Here is a 15,441-nt window from a genome sequence, read left to right on the forward strand (position 1 = left end):
GATAGCCTGTTCCCTCAGGGCTGATCCCCTCTGGATACTTGAATTCTAAAACCAGGTCCACACCCTTTAAAAAGGGCCCACTACTTCTAGCTTCTGTTATTGGGCGGGTATCACAGAAGCAAAATTCAGCAGACACTGACCTGCAGTGGGGTTGGGACCTGGAAACGGCTCTGACTTTGCGGTGCCACCAACATCAAGAAAATCCAGCCCCTTATTGCTCTAACACCCAAATGTCTTTGGTTAATTAACTTAAATGGGTGGCTGTTTTCCAAGAAGCTCTAATTGTTCCGGGAAATGAAGATGCATGAATACTCCTCCCGCATTAAACAAAATGGAAAATACTGATTTTTAAAATAATATTTTGCATGCAAAAGCAGCAAAAATTAAACAATAGAACACAAACACATTCCTTTTCATAGTTTATTCATCAACAGCTCAGAAACTCTTTATTCTCAACTCAGATTTATCATCACTGTTGGTTGCTTTGGGTAGGAAATTGAAATCAGTCCCATGCATCACAAAATGTGTGAGGAATTCTTTTTGTTACAAATTTAATTTGCCTCCGCACCCATCAGGACAAATCCTGCAGTTACATGAAGGAAACTGATCAACACGCACCATTTGCTTCATTATCAACGCACAGAATGTTTACCTCAATGGTGTCTTCCTGAGAATCACAGCGTGAGTGAAATTTCATCAAAGTGGCAGCGCCATCCAGGGCATCACACAACTCCTTCAGGAACACTCCACAGAAGGGGACCACTTTACAGCCAGGGATGTTCAGAGCACGGCTTACGACTTTCCGATATTCGGACGATGATTCGTGCTGTGCCATAGCATCTTTCAGGCTTCTCATAGTTTCAATATCAGATTGGTCCATAAATTGCCACATCTTCAGAACCTTCCTGGACCTGAAATAGAAAGACTGCCAAGCTGTATCAAGTGATACAAAAAGCACCTTCCATCGATGGTAAGCTCCAAAATGTTGGTGAGCATAAAGGTCCGAACATGTGCTCCTCTAGAAAGTTATTGTCACAACTATGAATTAATGCTGGAAGTAGAAACTAATAATTCAGAGTTGTGTTATAATTATCTTAATTTTATGATTCATATGTTTTAGGAGTATAATTTTCAGGGTGAGCATTGGATTTTTTAAAAATGCATATTAAATGAAAGCACCTGGTTTGAAAAGCTGGTAAACAAACCTCGGGTAATCATAAATCAAAGGGTGGCCTACATTTGTTTAGTATATCATAGTGGGAAGTATTGGAAGCTAAGCTTCTTGGTGGATGGGATGTCTACAGCTGTCTCAATAAAGGGCTTAATTTATTCATATGTTTCCCCAGAACAAAGGGGAGGTTTGGGAATTAGAGATATTAGATTAAATCTCTATCTGGGATATGTCAAGTTGCCATGGGGATACATTGGAAGGAGTTTTTTTTCTTGGTTTTGGGTCTTATCTGGGTGATCTTCTCACTGAAATGAGCAATTAAAAATTGGGTCAGGGGCTGTAAAGCAGCTGAAACCTGTAGCAGAGGGCTACCAGGAACCAGGGGTGTTTTGATTTGGAGTCACTAAGCAAGAATGTAACGAGGCTCATGCTTGAGCTGGAGAGTCCACAATCATGAGGTTCGCCTAGCCGGATGCTAGTAAAAGGACCCCAAAAAATCTCATACCTCGGAGAATAATGGAAACACTGAGAAGAATCAAAGTGAATTCCTGAGAGCTGTGGCACCCTTCATTTGGTTTCAGGAGAAGTGAAGGAACCATCAAGATCCTGTAAAGTATAGGGGAACTCTTGGTGGAAATAAAAGTAAATCAAGGAGTGAGCTATTGAGATTTTCCGGTTTATAGCATAACTGTCTACGAAATATAGTATCAAGTTAGTAATAGTTGCTTTGCTTAACTCTTGTACAGTACAAGTTTTTGGTTAAAATGTGAAACCTTGTGACATAATTATTTCAGTTAGTAACTAGGAGTTTGAAATTCTTTTTAAAAGTTACTGGTCTCTACTGAGATTGTAATAGCATGTCTGAGTTCAACTCCATATTCAATGAACAAACTTGTACACAATCAGGTTTGGTTCAAATTAAGAGAACAAGGAAACTATAGAAGACCTCTGATAAGTTCAATGACATTTTCCCCAATAGAACATTACCCATAAGAAGGTATTTATATTGCATATAAGACTATACGCGATCAGGTTTCGGATGGGCAATAATTGGACTTGGATAATGGTGGACATGTTCTTGAACTAGGGCAGAGATGGGCCTGTATTTAAACTGGATGGTATAGATAGGTATTTGTGCAAAAAGATTTTTTCCTTGTCACTAAAATGATTGTGACATCGCAGTCACCATGGCTGATTACCTCGTCAGGATATGATTAGTCTTTGGCTGTTGCAAATTTTGTGCTATTGCTGATCACCATCACATTTTACCCCCTGTTAAACTTTCTTTATCATCACCTGTTTTACTCTATTGCCAAAGACCAGTTTAACTGTCATCATGCTAACAATTCATTAGAGCCTCTTTTCAGACCCAGTTTTGGAGCATTGAGACCATTGTACCTCTGGACCAAGTGGCCCAAGGTTCAAACAAAATTGGATCTCAGGCTCTGGCCTCAAAAACATAGCTGACCAGCAGGCATTTGGCTCCTCGTTTACATATTCAAGTATTTAACCTTTGTGATGTACCTAAAAAATTAAGCCATATGCAGATTGGGCACAGGCCATCCAACTGCTAACTGAAGAACATTTGCAACATTCTACTCCTATTATCTCATCTTTTCAGTCTTGGTGGTGTCCTGCACTATCACGATAGTTCCTTCAAAGAGAGCACAACCATACAAAAGTCATGACATTGGCAATATGATTCCTAAAACAAGGGGAAAGTTACTGGACTTGGAATGTAAGGATGGCACAGCAGAAACACAGCTTCTTTCCTGCATAATATATAATATTTGGGTTGATGGTAAAATTGTTTGGCTGTCACATAACACTGCTCCCTTTAATGCAAAAGTATCGAACAATCTATTAATTCTCCTAAATTCTTCTTTCAACTCCTGTCAAACAACTGGAGCTGATTTGACCTAACTTATCTAAAGTAACGTTTGAACAAGTGCCAAAGCCAACTCATGATCAAAGTGGCTTGTATATAATATGGAAAAATGCATTCTGATCTTAACTTTGAACCCACTTCAGCGGAGGAATGAATCAACAATACCTGAGGCCTGCCAGGAATTCCATCACTGCATTGTAATTACCCATGTTCCAGCAACACTTGGCCACATGAACCAAGAAAGAGAACACTTCCCTCTTCTCCTCCATGGAGCCGGCAGTCAGGATCAACCATGTCACCCAGGAGCTCACCTGAAACATGATGGGTTTGCTTTTAGTGAGGTGCTAAATACCCAAGCCGTTCCATCCATTATCCCATCTACTCATTCAACCATTCGTTGCTACAGTAATATTCACACGAACATATATACTTAACGTGTGATTCTGGTGATTCTACTTATTCTGGTGAGAGCACACAATTCAACTGATAATGCTTATAGAAACAAATCCTTTCAGAAAATTTGTGCTCAACAGTGTGAGGAATGGTGGTACTGGGGAATTGAACACTTTGCATTTAGGGCACTTGTTGTCAACAGGCTTATGTGTAGCAACAATAAATCTGACTGTCCTTTGCCCTGAACAACTCCACAAGAACAGCACTCCCTCCTTTGATTCCCACATCAGACATTTCCAAAATCACATTTTCAATTGAACGCTATACCATTGTAAGCCTATGCTGACTGGACATTGTGGTAATTTCATGCAGCCCCCTTCACATAGGCCAATTATATGCAGCAAACGGAGGTGTTTTCATTCAGCAGTTGAGGGGGGTCAAATTAAAACTCATGTCACACCAGTCTAAACTAGTATACTGCTCATTGCCCTCTTACTTAAATATTGATTGGGAAATATATTGTGAAGAATAATAGGAATGCAATTAACATAAAATAACCACATATTGTGGCAATATTATCCGGCTATGTACAGAAGGAGGTGGGGGGGTGCGATTTCCTTCCTTTGAAGGACATGAGTGAAAGAGTCGGGTTTTTAATGACTGTCCAATATGATCACTTTTACTGATTCCATCTTTTCATTTCCAGATTTTATTTTATTAAACGGAATTCAAATTCACATACTGCCATGTTGGGATTTGAACTCATGTCCTCTGGATTATTAGTCCAGGCTCTAGTATACTTGTCTCATAACATAACTGTTTCGCTATTATGTAGAGCTTTCATTCATTATGGCACCACATCACCCATTTGTTCTCCATTATGTCTTCTTCAAAGAGCTGTGACACATGTGATTGCCTCAGAATGACCCATTCTTTAGAATTGTGCAGTGGAGTAAGTTACTTTCCATATTAGTTTGCACAATATTTGCACAGATGGGATATACCTTTCGTATTGAGACAATGACTCACAACTTTTGCCTCTGCCCATTGCTAAATGTGTGTGGCAAGGTATATGGTAACATACACCCCACATGCCTGGATGAGTGCAGCTCCAACAACATTCAAGAAGCTCAACACCATCCACAAGGCAGCCCGCTTTATTGGCACCCATCTACCACTTTAAACATCCACCCCCTCCACCACCGATCCACATTACCAGCAGTTTCTACCATCTAAAAGATGTATTGCAGCAACTCACCATGGCTTCTTAGGCAGTACCTTCCAAACCCGCGACCTCTGCCTACTAGAAAGATAAGGGTAGCAGATGCATGGGAACATCACCACCTGCGAGTTCCCCACCAAGCCACACATCATCCTGACTTGGAACTATATTGCTGTTCCCTTCCTGTCACTGGATTAAAATCCTGGAACTCTCTTCCTAACAGCACTGTGGGTGCACCTACACCACATGGACAACAGCGGTTCAAGAAGGCAGCTCAACACCACCTTCTCAAGGGCAATTAGGAATGGGCAACAAAAATGCTGGCCTAGCCAACGACTGTGAAATAATAAAAAAATACACTTTCTTATTGGAATAAAACATAACCATGTCACAATGATGCCTAAAAAGTCTTTGTTACATTAACACTCATAGATCTAAGCACAAAAGACAGACAGACACTAAAGGTGCCATCTTTTGGATAAGAGGTTAAACCGAGGCCCCTTACAGGTGGATGTTAAGACCCCATGGTACTTTTCTACGGTAGTGCAGGTATCTCTCCTAGCGTTGTGGTTAATATTTCTCCCCCAAGCAAACCACTAAAAATAGATTATCTGGTAATTTTTCTTACCACTGTTTATGGAACTTGATATATGGAAATTGCAAAAATTGTGTTTGTTTAGATAACAATCATTAGATTTCAAAATAATTTATTGGCATTGAAGTACTCAGTGATGTCCTGAAAATATGACAGTTGCTTTTAAATTGCACGTTCTTTCTTTCCTCCTCCTGATCTTCAATGGCGTCGCCAGCATTGATTCCTCCACCAACATCATTCTGGTGTCACCATCGACCAGAAGCTTAATGAGCCCAGTCATTTCAACACTGTGGCCACAAGTGCAGGACGAAGGCTGTGTGTACTTAGTCCTGATTTCTTAAAGCCTATCTGGTGATCGACAAAGCTGAAGTCAAGAGTAAAGAAATGTTGGCCATTCGCCTAGATGGATGCAGCTACACACACACCATCCAGTACAGCTTTTTACTGGATCAGTCGCCTTTCCACTGAAATTTATTATCTAACCCCATGATCATTGGGATTGCAGTAAGGCCCACTGGATGCATTGCAGCTGTAGCATTCTACTAACCCTGCTTCAACAGCATGGCCCCACAACCTTTACTACCAAGAAGGACAAGAGAGTGATGTTGTAGGAACACCATCACTTCCAAGTCACACATTATCCTAACCTAGATATACATTGCTGTTCCTACATTTTGGTTGAGTTAGATTCCCTGTCTAGAACTAACATGGAAGCACAATCATAACAAAAAGTACAACAGTTCAAGGAGGCCAACTAGGGATGGTCATCACCCAAAAAGAAATAAAAAATATATTTGCTTTAATCGGTGGTTTTATTGAGGTGATGCCTGAAATCTTCCCTTTTGTTCAGCTAACAAACAACAGCACAGAACCAAAGTAAAAATATTTACTTCCCACCAATCCTTACTATTACTAAATTCTTTCCATGATTGACGCTTAAGAATTTAAATTGAACTTTTACCCTAATTTTGCACGAATCCACTATTGGTGGGATAGGAATCCTCAGAGTAATGCTAAATATGGACAAATTCAGCTAAAGCTTTCCAGCTACAATTAGCCAAGCTACAATTAGTCAAAAGTATCTCGTGCTTGGTGCAATTTATATATATATATACTTATTCGTTCATGGGATGTAGTCTTCACTGGCTGGGCCAGCATTTATAGCCCATCCCTAATTGCCCTTGTTCAGAGGGCATTTTTGGAGTCACATGTAGCTCAGACCAGGTAAGGGTTGTCACCCGATGTCCCTACATTAGTGAACCAGATGGGTTTTTACAACAATTGACAATGGTTTTATGGTCATCATCAGACTTTTAATTCCAGATTATCACTGAGTTCAAATTTCACCATCTGCCATGGTGGGAGTGCATTACCCCAGGTCTCTGAAATACCAGTCCAATGACAACACCACTGTGCCACTGCTGCCCCTCTGGTCTGGGGACCCAGATTCAAATCCCACAACGGTGGATGGTGAAATTTGAATTCAATAAAAATAAGAGAAATAAACAGACTAAAAAAAAACTAATCAGAAACCTCTCTCTAGATTAATGGATGCCAAGGGAGTCATTTCCAATTTTATAACCTGAAGGAATGGAGCACCCACCCATTGTAGAACCTATCAATTTTCATTCCGTCGATTTCAATGAGCTGAAAATGGGGCGGATTCTGCCATGGACAGGTGACCTGCTATGCCAGGTTACCACCCAGACAGCAAATTCAAAATTAATCCTAACCCACCTCCAGGTACTTTTGACAGTGTCAAACTGCACACAATCCTGAGCATTAATGAATTGGTTTACTTTCCACAGCTGAAGATTTAGTTTACCGCTCAGAAAGCAATAAGCTTGCATTGCAATTGGATCTGAAGGCACTGACAATAAGAACAGATAAGTTCCACACGAAGACCATAGAGAGTGAAATTCAACCTTCTGCAAAATGGACAGCAGCAGGTCAGCCATCCATTATACACTTTGCCTGGTTTACCTTTCCACTGGATTTTACCCCTATTCCCCACTTGTTCTGTGTTATTGTGGGTTGCCTCAGGACTGACCTTTCTGTATCAGTTCTTCCCAACAATCTCTTTGACTGCAAGACTCAACAATGTCCTGTTCATAAGTATGAGTTTGCATTCATCTTCATTCCTAAATAGCTCCCAGAACATTATTTTCTTTAAATAAGCGATAAGAAAGATCTCACACTTATTGGTACCTTTTGGATCCTCAGGGCACTTCACAGCCCATCAATTACTTTTGAATTGTAGGCATTATGAGGCAAACACAGCAGCTGGTTTACACACAGCAAGATCCCACAAACAGTTAATAAATTAAAGACCAATAGTCTGTTATTGATGGTGTTAACTGAGTGAACACATTGGTCAGGACATCTGGAGAACTCCCTGCTCATCTTCAAATAAATGGTATTGTAGAATATCTTTTTAATCTAGCCAGAGGGAAACGGTATTATGTTTCATCTGAAAGACGTTATCTTAACAATGCTGCACATCTTCAGTACTACAGGTACTAACAAGTAGACTCCTGAAACTATGAAGAACATTCATAAGAAAGTGGTGAAATTAGCACTTTGCGAAAGTTTATATCTGGCCCAACAGCCAACTCCAATGTGGAAAACACTCAGGCTCATTTTCCTCTGCCTAAAAATCTTTCAATGCCAGTTCCCAACACAATCAGCAGAAGAAATAGGAGTGCAAGCTGTAATGCAAGTTGTCTGCCATTGACAAACATTTCCAGGTGGCATTCCTGGTGTGGAAGGAAGGCTCCCACAGGCAGGCGCACTTACATTCCATTTTCATGATGCACGTCTCACATTTCTAGGGATTCTGCCTAGTGGACACTGCTCCAAACCTCGTCAAGTAAATTAAATATTGAAGGTTATGGGCTACTTTCAGATTGGAGGATCATAAAAGAAGCAGTCACTGACCTCCTGGTAATTCTGGAAAACATTCTCTCCTCATTCTAGGGATTGCACTGTGGGCTGGGGTCCAACAAACTAGTGTTTCTCAGAGCAACCTGCTGGCCAGAATATTGCAGGAGATTCGCACCACTATAGCACCTTAAGGCATGCAACAATGCACAAATCCATTCTCGATTTGGTGCCAGACGGTAGTCATATCCAGACCATGACCGTGTGCTCGCTGCCCAACTCACGCTGGGGAGGACTATTGTAGAAAATCAGGCCTCATCATTGTAAAGAAAATGTCATTTTTTTCCCCCAATATTACTGTGGGATACTGTGAAGCAGGCTTGTGGGGGCTGTGTGCATGTTATGCATTTGTGTGATTATTTTAATTAAACTGAAGACAGTCAGACCGCAAAGTTTAAATCATCAAAGGGCTTGGGTGTAAGAGCAGGCATTTTGAAGTGGAAATGGACAAGCTAAGGTGGGATCCCAGTAGATAAAGCCTGAATAGGAATTTTCATTAAGAGGTAAATGAGGAGGAATGAGCTGTTGAATTTCAAAGAGACGTAAAGGAAGTTTTACACCTGGCAAAGATCATAAATAAAGCAAAGTTATTAAGTTCATTTTTCCCGAAAGTGCTGGCCATAATGACAACATGAAAGCTTTTTAGATCCTGAGAAAGGTAACTTTCAAAAGAAGGTTAAGAACAATGGGTTTAAAAGATAAAAGGGGAGAAAATATATTTAAGGGAAGATTGAAAGCTGTATGAGGGGTGTGGCCATGTGAGATCTTGAAGGGTGGGCTATACGAAGACAGATCTGTGAAAAAGCAGCTTCTAGCCACTCCAGAGCAGTGTCTTGTTGTTCCAGAAAGCAAGGTTTTGTTACAAGCCTTGGATTTCCATTGTCGAGTGAGAGGGGGAAGAGAAGTTTGAGAAATACCTTCCTTATAGCCACAGTGGATGCCTTGCAGTAATATTACTGGATGTTTTTATAAGAATGTTTTAAGAATTTATAGAGACTGTTGCCTGAAAAATGGCTTATTTGTGAGTCTAGCTAAGTAGAAATCTTTTGGGAAATGTTATAAGACTAAATTTAATGGTGTAACTGTAATCTTGTGTGTTCAAGTTTTCTTTTGTTGATAAATGTTTTCATTTAATATTTAAAATCTCCAAAAGTGTTGGTGGAATCTTTCCTCCTGACTTCAGTACACACACCTTCTTGTAATAAAAATACAAATTGCAACTTGTTGTGACAGCTTGGCCAAGTTTCCCTTTGGGATTTGGTCAGCCCAGCAACTACCACCTGCCATATCATAACATCATTCATATTTGGGGAGCTCAAACCGCCTGCCATATGCCATAAATGGTTGGAGACTAATTTCTATGCAAATATATTTGGAACTTTTCTTTCCTAAGTTGAATAGGTATCCAGTAAATTTCCCAAGATGAATATGGCAACATTGTGAGTCTCCTGAGGTGAATGAGTACACAGTGAGTTTCTGGGAATGAACAGGTACACAGCAGGTTTCTGGGGGTGAACGAGTACGCAGTGAGTTTCTGGGGGTGAGTGAGTACACAGTGGGTTTCCTGGGGTGAATGACTACAGAGAGGGTTTCCTGGCATGAACGAGTACACAGCGAGTTTCCTCAGGTGAACTCAGGCGAGTTTCTGGGGTGAATGGGTACAAGGTCTGAATGAGTACACAGTGGGTTTCCTGGAGTGAATGGGTACACAATGAGTTTCCTGGGGTGAATGTGTACATAGTGAGTTTCCTGGGGTGAATGGGTACACAGTGAGTTTCCTGGGGTGAATGGGTACACAGTGAGTTTCCTGGGGTGAATGGGTACACAGTGAGTTTCCTGGGGTGAATGGGTACACAGTGAGTTTCCTGGGGTGAACGGGTAGAGTTTCCTCTGGTGAACGGGTACACAGTGAATTTAGTTAGCACCCTTTCACTTTTCTGAGCTAGCTTGAAATTTTGCCAAGACCTTCTCTCTCCAAGTGAAATGCATTCAGGCTTTCTGAAGACAGTGTGTAGTAAATTTTCTTCTCATTTGACCTCCCAGTTCCCAGCCAACCCTATCCATTCATGGCATGGAATTGAAGTGAACCGAAACAACAAAAGTGAACAATCTTATTGAGAAAGATATTCTTTGCAGAATTATAGTGGCGAGACTGGTTAATTTGAAGGTTTCGGACATTGTAATGGAAATTCTGATCAATGATACTCATGTGAAAACAGCAAAAAGCTGTTTATTTTAATTCTCTTCATGTCATTCGCTGTAACTGGATTTCAGCCCATGCTGAATACTGAGATGTTACCAAACAATTAGTTGAAGAATGATAAATTAGCATTTACAGAGGTGACACAGAGGGTATTAAATGCCGCACAACTCAAAGTTAAAGGAAAATTATCCACTTTAATGTTAACATTATAGAAGAGTCTGTGGTGGCAAAAACAGGGGGGAAATTAGCTTTTGAGGAGATCTTGTGTGTAAATGAGATAATATTGAAGAAGAGTTGTATTAGACGCAAAGCGTTAACTCTGTTTCTCTCTCCACAGATGCTGCCAGACTTGCTGAGCTTTTCCAGCATTTTCTGCTTTGATTTCAGATCTCCAGCGTCAGCAGTATTTTGCTTTTATTACAACAGGTGTTTCATGGACTCAAATCTCATGCAGCCCTCACACTCATCAATGGCACCACATTCACCTATTCAAGGAGTGCTCTACTGTATGACTTATCACTGTAAAGAGTAAAGTGGCTTTTATTTCGCTCTTGCTCCTGGTTCCCTACAGCTGCTGGATGGTTCTCTCCCCAGTCTTCAGTGAGGTAGGCTCTCATTGGGTCTTGCTGGCTGCCATCCAGGATAACGTCGTGAATTAGCGCCATCAGGGCAACATGACATTTCGCATCATCTCTGATCTCATGTCAATGATGTGATCACTCCATGCGGGCCCCCAAGTCAAAAGGTCGGACTCAGTCCTCAAGCAAAGATAGTTAGCAGCACCCCCACGACCAGCCTACCCAGCCCATACAGTGTTGCTCATTTACAAGAGACTGGCCAAATGTTACAAATTAAATGTGGGAGACACTGTCCTAGAATCAATGCCTCAAGGAGAAAGCAGCTAAGAAGGTTGTTCTTTCAAAAGCTGAATATATGGGCAGCGGTCCCCATTTTCATGTCAAGTACCACAAGCTGGCAATCACTCAGTTTAACCAGACAGACCTTACTCTGCTGGACCCGATAATCAACTCCACCATTTGGCATCCTCAAAGTATTTATCCACCACTATCAGCTTACAGGATCAGATAACTGAGCAAACAGATAAACAAGCTTCATGAATACTTAACAAACATACTGAAAGTCTGAATGGGCAGATCAGTTTTTAAGAGAACAGCTCATTTATGTTACGGTTTTTCTTTTATTTATTATTATTTAAAGTCAGTTGGGAACTGGGAGGTCAAATGAGACGGAAATTTACTACACACTTATCGTCAGAAAGCCTGAATGCATTTCATGTGGAGAGAGAAGACATTGGTCTTGGCAGGATTTCAATTTGGCTCAAAGAAGTGAAAGGGCAGTGACTAAATTCACTATTTACCCGTTCACCGGCAGGAAACCCACTGTGCACTCAATCTCCCCCTCCGCCCCCAGGAAACCCACTGTGTACTCAATCTCCCCCTCCGCCCCCAGGAAACCCACTGTGTACTCAATCTCGCCTCCCCCCCAGGAAGTCCGCTGTGTACTCAATCCCGCCCCCAAGGAAACCCTCTGCATACTCAATCACTGACAACCCCCCAGGAAGCCCGCTTTGTACTCAATCCCGCCCCCAAGGAAACCCTTTGTGTACTCAATCCTGCCTCCCCCCAGGAAGCCCGCTGTGTACTCAATCCCACCCCTCAGGAAACCTGCTGTGTGCTCAATCACTGACATCCCCCCACCCCCAGGAAACTCTCTGTGTACTCAATCCAACCCCGCAGGAAACCCTCTGTGCACTCAATCCCGCCTCTCCCCCCAGGAAGCCCGCTGTGTACTCAATCCCGCCCCCCAGGAAACCCTCTATGTACTCAATCCTGCCTCCCGCCCAGGAAACCCTCTGTGTACTCAATCCCACCCCTCAGGAAACCTGCTGTGTGCTCAATCACCGACCCCCCCATCAGGAAACCCTCTGTATAGTCAATCTCACCCCTCAGGAAACCTGCTGTGTGCTCAATCACCACCCCCCCCCCCCCCCCCCCCCCCACCTGCAGGAAACCTTCTGTACTCAATCACTGCGCTCCCCCACCCCAGGAAACTTGCTATGTGCTCAATCACCAACCCCCCACCCCGCCCACAAGAAACCCGCTGGGTACTCAATCCCTCACCCCAGGAAAGCCGCTTTGTACTCCTTCACCCCCAGAAACTCGCAGTGTACTCATTTACCCCCAGAAACTCGCTGTGTACTCCTTCACCCCCAGAAACCTGCTGTGTACTCCTTCATCCCCCAGAAATTCGTTGTACACTCTTTTGCCCCCAGAAACTCGCTGTGTACTAATTCGCCCCCAGAAACTCGCTGTGTATTCATTCACCTCCAGAAACTCGCTGTGTACTCTTTTGTCCCCAGAAACTCGCTGTGTACTCCTTCACCCTAAGAAACTCACTGTGTACTCTTTTGTCCCCAGAAACTCGCTGTGTACTCCTTCACCCTAAGAAACTCGCTGTGTACTCTTTTGCCCCCAGAAACTCACTGTGTATTGTTTCGTCTCAGGAAATTCACTATGTACCAATTTCATCTCTAAAAGCTTACTGTGTACCTATTCAACTTAGGAAAGAAAAGTTTGGTCTGCAACCATGTATGGCACATGGTGGGTGACCCCCAAACATGAATGGTGAGGGCCAAGGCTCTCCAGACACTGGTCCTGGGGAGATTGAATGGATTGAGTAGACTAGACCACGTCAGGTAAAATCACATGGAGGGAAAGTTTCATGAGCTAAACAGCCTGCTCTGCTTTACCGTTATAATTTTATATCATCATCGATACAGTTGATACATTATTTTCACACACAGCTCCTCATTCTGCAAGAAACTTTTTTCAGAGTTCCAGCAGCATTCTCTGCATTACTGGCAGCAATCTAGCCATTTTGAACATTGAGTCAGAGCATTTACTTGGAGTGACCACTGGTGTCACAAATTACATTCTTACAGACATCACCGAGTAGCCTGTGGAGCAGTAACTTAGTACAGCAGCTGAACAGACCCCACAGATGAGTGGCAGCATCAAGGCACATGGCAATAAATCCACTTCACATTTCATATCAAAATAGTTATAATCTTAATAGATAAGAACAAAAAAACTGCGGATGCTGGAAATCCAAAACAAAAACAGAATTACCTGGAAAAACTCAGCAGGTCTGGCAGCATCGGCGGAGAAGAGTTGACGTTTCGAGTCCTCATGACCCTTCGACAGAACTTGCGTTCGAGTCCAAGAAAGAGTTGAAATATAAGCTGGTTTAAGGTGTGTGTGCGGGGGGCGGAGAGATAGAGAGACAAAGAGGTGGAGGGGGGGTGGGGGTGTGTGGTTGTAGGGACAAACAAGCAGTGATAGAAGCAGACCATCAAAAGATGTCAACGACAATAGTACAATAGAACACATAGGTGTTAAAATTAAAGAGTTGGTGATATTATCTAAACGAATGTGCTAATTAAGAATGGATGGTAGGGCACTCAAGGTATAGCTCTAGTGGGTTTTTTTTTAATTTTAATATATAATGGGAATAGGTGGGAAAAGGAAAATCTTTATAATTTATTGGAAAAAAAAAGGGAAGGGGGAAACAGAAAGGGAGTGGGGATGGGGGAGGGAGCTTACGACCTAAAGTTGTTGAATTCAATATTCAGTCCAGAAGGCTGTAAAGTCCCTAGTCGGAAGATGAGGTGTTGTTCCTCCAGTTTGCGTTGGGCTTCACTGGAACAATGCAGCAAGCCAAGGACAGACATGTGGGCAAGAGAGCAGGGTGGAGTGTTGAAATGGCAAGCGACAGGGAGGTTTGGGTCATTCTTGCGGACAGACCGCAGGTGTTCTGCAAAGCGGTCGCCCAGTTTACGTTTGGTCTCTCCAATGTAGAGGAGACCACATTGGGAGCAACGGATGCAGTAGACTAAGTTGGGGGAAATGCAAGTGAAATGCTGCTTCACTTGAAAGGAGTGTTTGGGTCCTTGGACGGTGAGGAGAGAGGAAGTGAAGGGGCAGGTGTTGCATCTTTTGCGTGGGCATGGGGTGGTGCCATAGGAGGGGGTTGAGGAGTAGGGGGTGATGGAGGAGTGGACCAGGGTGTCCCGGAGGGAGCGATCCCTACGGAATGCCGATAAGGGGGGTGAAGGGATGATGTGTTTGGTGGTGGCATCATGCTGGAGTTGGCGGAAATGGCGGAGGATGATCCTTTGAATGCGGAGGCTGGTGGGGTGATAAGTGAGGACAAGGGGGACCCTATCATGTTTCTGGGAGGGAGGAGAAGGCGTGAGGGCGGATGCGCGGGGGATGGACCGGACAAGGTTGAGGGCCCTGTCAACGACCGTGGGTGGAAAACCTCGGTTAAGGAAGAAGGAGGACATGTCAGAGGAACTGTTTTTGAATGTAGCATCATCGGAACAGATGCGACGGAGGCGAAGGAATTGAGAGAATGGGATGGAGTCCTTACAGGAAGCAGGGTGTGAGGAGCTGTAGTCGAGATAGCTGTGGGAGTCGGTGGGTTTGTAATGCCCACGCAAAAGATGCAACACCTGCCCCTTCACTTCCTCTCTCCTCACCGTCCAAGGACCCAAACACTCCTTTCAAGTGAAGCAGCATTTCACTTGCATTTCCCCCAACTTAGTCTACTGCATCCGTTGCTCCCAATGTGGTCTCCTCTACATTGGAGAGACCAAACGTAAACTGGGCGACCGCTTTGCAGAACACCTGCGGTCTGTCCGCAAGAATGACCCAAACCTCCCTGTCGCTTGCCATTTCAACACTCCACCCTGCTCTCTTGCCCACATGTCTGTCCTTGGCTTGCTGCATTGTTCCAGTGAAGCCCAACGCAAACTGGAGGAACAACACCTCATCTTCCGACTAGGGACTTTACAGCCTTCTGGACTGAATATTGAATTCAACAACTTTAGGTCGTAAGCTCCCTCCCCCATCCCCACTCCCTTTCTGTTTCCCCCTTCCCTTTTTTTTTCCAATAAATTATAAAGATTTTCCTTTTCCCACCTATTCCCATTATATATTAAAATTAA

The 15,441-nt window shown here is 43.0% G+C and overlaps 1 protein-coding gene across 5 annotated transcripts in view; it reads right to left on the bottom strand.

The window, feature by feature from the left end:
- plce1 (phospholipase C, epsilon 1) overlaps positions 1-15,441 on the bottom strand; it is a 418,731-nt gene that overhangs the window by 95,460 nt on the left and 307,830 nt on the right. For all 5 annotated transcript variants that reach the window (XM_041209226.1, XM_041209229.1, XM_041209227.1 and 2 more), the window contains 2 exons: positions 3,225-3,370; positions 653-911 (listed from right to left, as the gene is read on the bottom strand). In XM_041209226.1, coding sequence (XP_041065160.1) covers positions 653-911; positions 3,225-3,370 — 405 coding nt within the window. The remainder of the gene's footprint in view (positions 1-652; positions 912-3,224; positions 3,371-15,441) is intronic.

This window comes from Carcharodon carcharias, chromosome 17 (genome assembly GCF_017639515.1).
Source record: "Carcharodon carcharias isolate sCarCar2 chromosome 17, sCarCar2.pri, whole genome shotgun sequence".
Classification (NCBI taxonomy): domain Eukaryota; kingdom Metazoa; phylum Chordata; class Chondrichthyes; order Lamniformes; family Lamnidae; genus Carcharodon; species Carcharodon carcharias.